Source organism: Diadema setosum, chromosome 18 (genome assembly GCF_964275005.1).
Source record: "Diadema setosum chromosome 18, eeDiaSeto1, whole genome shotgun sequence".
Lineage (NCBI taxonomy): Eukaryota > Metazoa > Echinodermata > Echinoidea > Diadematoida > Diadematidae > Diadema > Diadema setosum.
The window spans coordinates 12,979,759-12,990,569 of NC_092702.1; the positions used below are offsets into that span (position 1 = coordinate 12,979,759).

At 41.6% G+C, this 10,811-nt stretch overlaps 1 protein-coding gene across 3 annotated transcripts; it reads right to left on the reverse strand.

Annotated features, from left to right (window-relative positions):
• Positions 1-18: 18 nt before the first annotated feature.
• On the reverse strand, positions 19-9,509 carry LOC140241513 (uncharacterized). 3 transcript variants are annotated; one of them, XM_072321249.1, is made up of 4 exons: positions 9,433-9,509; positions 4,252-4,423; positions 3,270-3,438; positions 19-248 (listed from the first exon to the last, which is right to left on the reverse strand). In XM_072321249.1, the coding sequence occupies exons 2-4, from the start codon at positions 4,399-4,401 to the stop codon at positions 19-21; spliced, it is 549 nt and encodes a 182-aa protein (XP_072177350.1). In that variant the 5' UTR covers positions 4,402-4,423; positions 9,433-9,509. The 3 variants fall into 3 exon arrangements, with proteins under 3 accessions (XP_072177350.1, XP_072177348.1, XP_072177349.1); XM_072321247.1 differs by having other exon boundaries at positions 19-251; XM_072321248.1 differs by lacking the exon at positions 9,433-9,509 and adding an exon at positions 4,573-4,618 and having other exon boundaries at positions 19-251.
• Positions 9,510-10,811: the final 1,302 nt, after the last annotated feature.

Genomic DNA, 10,811 nt, shown 5'->3' on the forward strand with positions numbered 1-10,811 from the left:
TGCTGTACACTGTAGTTGCTAATGGTAATACACCTGGGTGTGGCTACTCCCCACAATTACAAAATTGTGATTGCCAGCGATACGGAAGTTGCTGCTGGACGGAGAAGTACTTGTAGATGATGGTGGTTGCATTGCATGTTCTGAAGAAGCTGCTTGTCCATGGCTAGTCATGATGGTCTCTGACCGGAGAGCAGATGGATCGCTGGTACTGTCATCATCGAGAGGTGTGATTCCAATGTCTGCCCTGTCTGCTGCCAAGGATATAAAAAGATTTTAGAGAGAGAGAAAAACTAGAATTATCACTGAAGGTGATTAATAGCCCCGCCCCTAGTGTCGCTTTATAGTATGTGATCATGTCATGAGGGCAATGACGTTGATACCAAGTTTGTGCACTTGTCGAATTGGAAACAGAATAATTTTAGTTTACTGTACAATTACAGAGTTGACACTGATTTCCACAAGGTTTGGGTAAAAAGTGTGGTTACCATGGCAATGCATTGTCTGATACAAACACAAGGGACATTTTGCATAACTACACTTAAAGACCATCATACACACCAAATTTGACCTTCATAGCTTGAATGGTTTATTTTGATACAAAAATGAGTGGTTACCATTGCAACACATTTCCCTTAAACTAACACATTGGTGTCTTGCAAAACTACACTTCTAGATCATGATACATACTAAATTTGACTTTAATTGTTTGGATGATGGAAAAGTTATTCGATCTGCAAGGTTTTGGTAAAATTGTGGTTACCATGGCAACGGCTTGTGTGACAAACACAAAAATTATGTGTTCCACATCTATACCTCAGGGCCATAATGCCTACCAAATCTGGTTTCAATTGCTTGAAAAATGTGGAAGAAGTTCACTCCACAGGATTTAAAAAAAAAATGCAGTTACCATGGCAATGCATTGTCCGATACAAATATAAAGGACGTTTTGCAAAACTACACTTAAAGAGCATCATACACACCAAATTTCACCTTCATAGATTAAATAGTTCAATTTGATACAAAAAATGAGTGGTTACCATGGCAACACATTTTTCTTATTATTGGTGTCTTGCATAACTACACCTCCCGATCATCATACATACTAAATTTGACCTTAATTGCTTGAACGATGTGGAAGTTATTCAATCCACAAGGTTTTGGTAAAATTATGGTTACCATGGCAACGCTTTGTCCGACAAACACAAAAATTATGTGTTCCACATCTATACCTCACGGCCATAATGCCTACCAAATTTGATTTCAATTGCTTCAAAACTGTGGAAGTTGTTCACTCCAGAAGATTTCGAAGAAAACATGCGGTTACCATGGCAACGCTTTGTCAAGTACAAACACAAAGAGTGTCTTGCATAACTACACCTATAGATCATCATAGATACCAATTTTTAAATTGATTGCTTAAATACTATGGAAGTTATTCAATCCACAAGCTTTTGTTAAAACTATGGTTACCATGGTAACGCATTGTCCAACAAACACAAAAAACATGTCTTGCACATCTATACCTCAATATCATCATTTACCCTAAGTTTCATTTAAATCGCTTCAAAACTGTAGGAGGAGTTCGCGACGCAAGATTTTGCAACAGACCGACCGCCCGACCAACATCACGGTGATTCCTATATACTTAGTACCCCCTTCACACTACGTGTGGCGGGGGTATAAAAAAACACCCCACAGTAGGAAATACACACCATAGGTTGAGAAAGAATAATGCTGAATGGACATCTGGAGCAAAATGAAAGCAACAATTCTGGGATATTTTCAGCAGCATACATTAACCCGTTGAGGACAGGGGTCTATGGGGAAATGCGTGTTGTAGCAAGATTAACCCGACCTCAATGGGTTGACACTTCTAAGGGAAAAATAAATACTTATCAATACACTATGTCCTTTGCTGGAAAACCTACAGGGTGAAGGTGATTACTATAACTGCATACAGACCATAACACCTATTCTATATTCAAAATAAAGAAAATAGGTAAATTCTGCAGCTGTGATGGAGACAAAGTGCCATAGAACAATTTAAGGGAAAATTTCATTCCAGGTAGGGATCAGTTGTCACGTAACATGTGACATGCCAGTGATATCAAAACTAGACCACTCAGCTGGGGGAACCATTTGAGCACACATATCTCCCGAACCTGTCCCCATACCCCATTCAGATGACTTTTTAGGCCAAAGTTTTAGCCCAAGTCAGAACACTGAGGGTGCCATCACCACAAACTCTTTTGCCCTACATGTAGAATGACCACCCATACAGCTCCTCAGCAAATCTGAATAAAATCTGTTTCAGCAACAATCAAGTTATTGCATAGATAAGTATTTTTGCACATTTTGACATGATCGGGGTGACCTCTGACCCTTGGAAAGATGGAACAATGGGGGCAGCATTACTAATATGTATAGGTGTCTAGATTTGACTACGATGCATTTACATACCAAATAAGAAAAAAAATAAATAAAAATTGGTCAAGAAACATTGCTGGTACAACATGGCATCCTACATGTATAAAAGTCAGAACAATAATTGCCCGTCAATGAAAACTTTTTCTTACGTGGAACACCCCCCCCCCCCCCCCAATTAAACCTCAATAGCAAGTTTGCATAAAATCCAACCAGAAATGTGACTCATAGAGCACGATACAAGAAATGTGACATGACATCCCAGTCAGAACACTGAGGGTGCCAAAACCACACACTGTTGTGTCCTGCATGTAGAATACCAGTTCACCTCCTTAGCGAGTCTAAATACAATCCATTGAGTAATAATCAAGTTATTGCATATATAAAGCATTATTTGCAAATTTGAACCTGATCAGGGTGACCTTTGACCTTGTAAAAGGTGGAAAAGAGGGGCAGTATTTAGATATCTGTGTCTAGACTTGACAATGATACATGTACATTTGCATACTAAATTCGAAGAAAAAACAAGAAACACGGCCAGTATCGCGCACAGAAGCAGACCCTGAAAAAATGTACTTTTTGTGTAAAAAGATGGAACAAGGAGGGTGCTAAAACCTAAAATGGGCATCTTCATTTTACCATATGCACCTTCATGCCAAATTTGAAGATGATCCCACACAAACCGCAGCTGGTAGAGAGCTCAGAAGAAAATCTGTGTGGCTGACATTGGCAGCGGTGGCGGCGTAATAAGGCCAAATCCATAGTATCCTCCGAACTCCGTTCAGGGGTTACAATTACCTTGCAAACATTTCACATGCAAAAGAAAGTTGACATCAGCTGCTTACCACAGTTGTTGTCAGTCTGTGAAGATATACTACTGAGATCAACATTTGTAGCATCTAGTCTATCTAAAAGGTGTTCGTAGACCTCATTTTCTCGCAATGCCTTCCGGAACGCATCATAAGCAGTTGGTCCTCGTTGCATCAGTTTGGTCAGCAGTCTTCTTGCTTTTGCCTGCAAGGTGACATTAGAGAAGGAAAAAAAGGATTGCATGAATAACAATCAACAGAGATGCATTAGTAAAGGGAGTGTAATACAGACTAAACCTGTTGAGGATGGGCTAATAGTGCTACAACACACATTTCCCATAGACACCTGCCCGAGTATACTCAGGACTCATCTTCAACGGGTTAAAACTCTACATGTCCTGTCTTGTGAATAAACAAGAGCCAATGATAGAAATTGCACTTCTAAAGATACTTGTACAACTTACCATGAGTTTTGCGTGAAAAGACATTCATATGGTATAATTTGACTCAATCTGATGGTGACATTTTTAAACAGCAAAAGTATTAAGAAGGAAAACAAATATTTCAAGATTACCTGTGTACACTTGAATATCTTATTGCCAATGTTGATGCATTCTACAACCTCTGATCAATTAATTACCAGAAAGGGCAAACCGGCACTCTAAGCACAAATGATATGGATGAAGGAGTAGAAGAATAAAAACAATACAAGGTACCTGTAGTCGTTCTAAGAGACATTCTAGCTGACAGCATAACTTTGTCAGTACCACAGTCAACTTTTTAATGCACAGTGTGCCATGTCATGGCATCTAGGTCATGAGAGGGTTACTGCTTTTATAAAGATACAAAACTATCCATGTTGAAAAGACATTTCCTTTAATGACTTTGTGAAGTGGAGAAGTGAGCATTGAATTTTGAAAACAACAACAACAACAAACAAACAAACACATAACCCCAAAAAATCAACAACAACAACAACAAAACAAAACCCCAATGACATTGAATGAAAATGTGCTACCTTGCGAGTGTCTGCTGCTTCAATTTCTTCTACAGTGTCAATATCAAAGACAAGGTCCTGGATTAGGTAGGGCACAACATCCTCGCAGTTCAAGGAATCCAACAGATAAGTCCAATTCTTCTGTAATCGGAGACGATCAGCAGCATCCATGGTTTAGCTGCAGAACCAAAGGCTGCACAAAGAAAGAAAAAAGCATACAATTTGACAGATTCTATGTAGATCATTAGACCTTGCCCTGTTCTGGGCCTTTCCGTAGAAAGCGAGCTTATGGGAGCCCTAGTATTGCATTGACAGCACGGGAAGTAATTATTTATATCTCACCCAAACTGGTTGTAGGGAGAAAGGTTTGCAGTAGCACCATGTGTATGTAGTCCTTGTAGGGATCGTGGCTTGACAAAAGAAGAGCCTAGAAAGAGGAGAATTGAGGAGGAAAGCGACATATTTATAGGGGGAATGTAAGGAAGGCAAATAGTGACAAGTGGGGGGGGGGGTGGGGGCAGCAAAGAGCTGGAAGTTGAAGTTGCACTGGTGGAGACGGGAGAAAAGGGGACAGAAGGGAGAATAAGGGAGAATACAGTGCACTCCCGTTATAACGAACATGGTTATAATGAGATTCTGGTTACAACATACAGTACTAAAAATTCACTCTGCAACATAACGAAATTTCGATATGACGAAAGAAAACTGCCGGTCCCGAAGACTTTGCTATAACAGGAGTCCCTGTATAGTAAAAATCAAGTAAAAGGTTCAGACATCGCTGGGAGAAAGATGAAGTAGAAAATATGGGGGAGAGGGAGAAGCTGAAGGTTGGAAAATCATGGAGATAGGAGAGAGAGAACTAGAGATTCATGAAACCAATTGGGAGAAACAAAATCGGAAACTGATATGGATTATGGAAAGCAAAATCAAAATAACGAAAAGAGAAATAAATCCAGAAGGGGAAGAGGTAAATCGAGGGGGAAAAGACTATCAACTATGGGTAAAAAGAAAGAGAGAGAATGGGGGGGGGGGGGGAGGGGAGGAATGGAAGCTAAGTGAGTGAAGGGCAGGTGGTTGAGTGGATCCTGGAACTGGAATGCTGTGGAAGAGAGCTAAAAGATAAACAGTTAAAGTTATGTCCTGAAAATGTTTCTGTCAGAGAAAGGAAAGGGAGAGAATTGAAGTTAAGTGTGTGGTCCTGAAAGAGAAGAAGAATGAGGCATTAACCTAGGTGGAGGAACTGTAAAATAGTCAGGTGGACCTGGAAAGGACTGTTGGGTTGTAAGGATGCAAGAAATAAAGAAGAAATAAAAGACAAGTGGAGGAAAACAGACTACTTTGAAAGAGAGAAGAAAGTGGATTGAAAATAAATGAGCAAGAGAGCTAGTTAAGATAGAGCAAGAGATCTAGTAAGAATAGCTATGATATTCAGAGAAGTTGACTTTTCGGGCAGATTGACTGTCCTTTGTCAGAAGTGCAGCGTAACCTGGGAGGAGGTGAGGATGGAGGATGTGGATCAAGGTGGAGATTGTTGGCAGAAGCGGGCTGAGTGTCGACTGTTGGCATGTGATGTGTTGCATTGCAGTTGTTGAGATCCAGGGGCTCTCTTTTGTTGGAGTGATTGTGGAATACATCCGGGAGGATTAACTTGGTTGTTGGTAGGTCGCGATCAAAGAGGTTCTATATGTAATAGAGTGCGCGCTCGCACATAGAAGCGGGGCCAATTGAACAACCCGCTGCTAATAGCAAAGAGGTCGAGAAGTCAAGCATTTGCGAAGGTACCACACGTAATACCTATCACTCTCACTTGTGCTGACATGATTAATTTTGTGTAGGAGCCCAAAATGCCTCAAGTCCTATGATGAGGCACTCAATGAATAACCATTGAATATTTGTGCTTACTATCAGTGAATGACTACCTACTGGCTAATAAACCGGTGCCACAAACAGCAACATTTAAGACAGAATCACACATAATTAGCTGTCCATATGCGTACCATGCACTAATTATGTGCAATCAATTTTAAAGCCTCCAAGGTGATAGTGTACTGTATCCAATAGTGTTTTTGCAGTCCTTCCTGCTGTCTGTGCCTTGAGTTATGCATGGTCTGGACTCAAGACATGCATTGTGTGTGTGTGCGTGTTGAAATTGAAAAAAAAAAAGTGTTTGTGTGTGTGTGTTGTGTGTGCGTGTTGGATTTTGAAAAAAATGTGGTTTGGTGTGTCCGTTTGTGTGCGTATGTGTGTGTTTGTTGTGAGTGTGTGTGTTTGTTGGGGTGTGTGGGTGTGTGTGGGAGTGTGTGGTGTATGTGTGTCTGATATTTCTAAGTGACATATATTATGTGAAATCAGTACTCCATACCAAAGAGTATACACACTGTACCTTTCTGCAATCTTTACTGAAGTATGAATGCATGTTTGGCAATTTTGGCTTCATGTTTTTAAAAGGCACATACTGTACGAGCTGAAATTTTTGCGGTGGTTTTATTTTCGCGAATCGCCTTTAAACTGCGAAAATAACAACACGCTAATAGCTAAGTTCAGTTAGACCCTCGCAACCACGAAATTAACAACACGCGAAAATGTCCTCCAAGTAGCAATTCGCGAAAATATCTGTACGCGAAAATTTCAGCTCGTACAGTACTGTAAAACATGATATATTCACGGCATGAAATTTTCGCGAATTGGAGCCGACAGCCTTTTTCATGGTATGAAATTTTCGCGAATTGCCACTGGCGTTCAATGCATGTAGTGTAGACAAAAACTTTTGCGTGCATTTTAATTTCGCGAATTTTGGCGCTCGCGAAATTCGCAAAATTAAAATGCACGCGAAAATTTCTCGTTTTACAGTATTTGACACATTAGAGCAAGTCCTTTTTTCATCAAAACATGTATACTGTGTTGAGAATGTATCTCTCTTATAAAATCCAGAGGGATATGGATAAATATTGATTTTCCTTAAAATTAGAATGATTTTTCCAACCCAACCCCATCTTCGAAGCTGTACTTTACGTGTATTACTATAGGCACTTCCGGGTTCAGGCTTCTGGTAGTAGATCTCTTTCATGCGTGTGCGCCACTGTTCAATTGGCCCCGTTTTCATTTGTACGCACTGAATGGTGAGCGCTTACTCTATTACATATAGAACCTCTTTGGTCGCGATCAAAGAGATTTTTCTCCTCCCCACCATTAGAGGGCGGACTCTACAATGGAGTCAGTAATTTCATGGGGGCCGCCATTGTACCACTTAGTAATGGCGGACTTTGCGTACTAAGTATACATTTCTACAGCGCGTATTACGCGAACTTCTGAACTTTTACGCGAGTACGCACTTGATTTTGGCTGCTCCTCGGTTGCTCGTTTGCTAGCGTGTTAGCACGAGGGGTGACCCTACCGTTGTACCGCCTCGTTGTCATCCAATGCTCCCATTGCGCTCACAAAACAATAGTACAGGGCGTATGAAGACCCCGCACTCTAGCAGTCACTGGGGAAAATCTCTTTGGTCGCAATGCATACATTCCTGCATTCTCATGGGATGCAGTAGACGGCTATCCTGGGTTTTAGGGGTCTAAATTATTTTGGGCCACTAACTTCAGCACAGGCATAGATACGGACTATGGAACGCCAAAATGGTTTCACCCTAACCCTAACCCTAAACCCTAACCCTAACCCTATAACCCTAACCCTAATCCTATTTGGCTTTCCTTAGTCCGTATCTATGCCTGTGCTGAAGTTAGCAGCCCAAAATAATTTAGACCCCTAAAACCCAGGATAGCCGATGTGTGTCGGACCTGGATTTTGGTGGACTTGAAGATCTATGCGCTGTAGTTTTTGCGAGATGGCGCCAAGGTAGGGGAGAGTTACAGTTGTGATAGGCTGTTCCATGGCTGCATGGTTAGATTGAGAGGGTGCTTGTGTGTTGATTCTGTGCTTGGGGTATTGGTTCAGGGAGTGTGTCTGTGATGTGTTTGAGTTCTTGTTGGGGGTGGTTTTGTCACTGATTTGATGATCACATCGGACGACCGCTTTATTGGGTTCTGACTGGCAGACTGCTGGATGATGGAATGAGTGGTAGTGAAAATATCTTTTAGTGTGAGTACAAGGGTAGGTTTGTGGTGGACTTGGTGAGAAATTGCCGGGAGTTGGTTTTGGTGACGAGTACGTCGAGGAAGGGTATGGAATGATTGTTTTCAGTTTCCACTGTGAATGAGACCATTGTTAGAATGTTGTTTGTCAAGATGCGTGAGGAAGTCGTCTAGTTGGTATATGGCCAGATGTGAAGATGTTGTCGACATACTGGAGCCAGAGAGGTTTGTGTTGTGCTGTGGCTAACTGCGACCAGCCCAAACGCTTCGTGTTTGGGCTCCCACAGTATAACTGTGTGAAGGAGAGTCCCGGGGTTGTTGTGGCTAGTGCGTGTTTCTAAGTGTTCTAGATGTATACAAATGTTGGCAATGATGGGCGAGAGGGGGTATTCCATGGCAGTGCCTTGTTATTGTTTGAAGTGTGCTCCTCTCCATCGGAATGAGATAAGATTTGGGACATGCGAGGAGATGGTCATGTATACTGTTGTGGATTGAGTTGTGTTCTGGAAGACAGAGAGATGTCATCAGTGAGAAGTTGTTTGATGACATCACCACGATCACATGCTTTGTTGACAGGAACACAGAGCTCTGCGCTGGTGAAGAGTGATTCTACATCAAAGCTGATGAGGGTGTCTGCAGGCTTGACGGTGGGGCTAGAGAGAATCACAGTGAAATGTTTGGAATTGTGAATGTGGTGTTCTGTGTTGCCAACAAGTGGTTGTAGGATATCTGACAAGTTGGCCGTTTCATAGTGGGGGGGACCTCCTGGGGAAATGATGGGGTGAAGAGGGGCTGATCATGCTGATGGCTTGTGAATTTTCAGTTGCCCGAAGAGGATGGGACATCTGCATAGACCAGACGCGTCTGGTCTATGGCCGGGGCGCTCCTTGTACAGTTTAACGTACGCACTATACAGCTAAAGCGAACAGGGATGTTGCGATATCGCCCGATGTAAATACAACTCTCTGTGATCTTACCTAGTTTTTACTGTGAGCTCGGGATTTAATTCTTTGAATTACTTACTGCGCTATACTGTATACTGGGCGTCATCATACTATAATCTAATTCAGGTTTTAAAAAAAATAAAAAATAAAAATACGTAGAAAGGCAAACTTACCTGGCCTGGCTACCGTAGGGCTAACTGAACTGCGATCACGAAAGCGATAACTGTTAACTGTGTGAAGGAGCGCCCGGGTATAACTTTAGAGCTAACTAGCTAGCCCCAGCACGAGCACTCGCACTCAGTAGCAGCAACAGGACAGCTAGAGCAGGTAGTTGAGTGTATTTTATACCAATGGCACTGCTGTTGGAGAGTAGGTCCGTAGCTTCCTGTCACTGTAAGCAAGCAAGATCCGCTGGTTATGTTTCAGATTGATGGCTAAATTGGAGAACATAGCGTGTGACCAACACAGCACGCAGAGCTCAAGCGCAGAGACAAGGTGTGAGAGCACAGAGACAAGAGTGCAGTAACCTAGCTCTGCGCGCTATCGACCAGCCACGCACCACGACGCCAATTCATTGGTTGTACTCGATCATGTGACCTTCGCTAGCGCTTGGGGAAGTCCCAAGTATATTATAGACACGTGCTCTTAACAAAGCATAAACACGGCGCGAGTTGTTCAGCTTTGTGCTTCCCGCCGGTGACAGACAAGTTTTGACTTGTCCAACTAAAATCCAGGGGCTCCTTGAATTGGCTCGGTAGGGTTTAGTTGTTTTCAATTTTTCATCGTTTGTCTCGTTTCTGTATGTGATAATGCAAATTAAAATTCGATGAATATTACTAGTACTCCAATAAAGCTTGGTCTTTCACGATTCTAGGCTTGGATATGTACTAGTAGAGTGTTCCATCCTAATACAGTAAACAGGCATCTTTTCTGGCTTAATGGTATTACGTGACGCTGTTAATACGCTGTGCGACACGTCGCGCTACGTATGTACAGCGACTGGGCTGTGTATAGTTACTCTTAAGTATGCTTCTGCAACTGCTGCATGCAGCTATACATACTAACAATGAAAGTGGAAAACAAAAGTATATAGCAAAAAAAAAAAACAAAAAACAAAAAAAAACGTATGACACCATTTAAAGGTTTTTGTCAATAGGTTTACACAGCAGAAAAATCTGTCGTGAATTAGCTCCTATGCAAGGATATCTGTCAATCAAAGTTAAAATTTTCTACTTCAAGAAAATTCACACCTCAGCATGAATAATCTTGAGCTTGTTCTGACATATGACTATAAAAGCATGAACAAGTAAACTTGGCAGACTGTCTTTCAGATACATGTAATTAATTAATATTTATGCTGGCAAACCACAACCGTGTTACACGTATTGGAAAGGAAGCAGATATAAAAGCTAAAGAATAATCTTTAAAATACATGTACAGTGTTTTCACAATTATGTGGCCAGGTAATAAGTTAACCTGAACTATATTGAATTTCTTTCCCTCAGTGGAACACCCTTATCAGCAAAGCTGGCTTCCATAGGTGTCCAAATAC

Excerpts from the sequence above, each read along its gene's own strand:
- LOC140241513 (XM_072321247.1), bottom strand. The coding sequence starts at position 4,401 with ATGGATGCTGCTGATCGTCTCCGATTACAGAAGAATTGGACTTATCTG. Across the intron at positions 3,439-4,251 it reads AAGCAGCAGACACTCGCAAG|GCAAAAGCAAGAAGACTGCT; the intron begins GTAGCACATTTT and ends GTCACCTTGCAG. Across the intron at positions 252-3,269 it reads ACAGACTGACAACAACTGTG|CAGACAGGGCAGACATTGGA; the intron begins GTAAGCAGCTGA and ends TATCCTTGGCAG.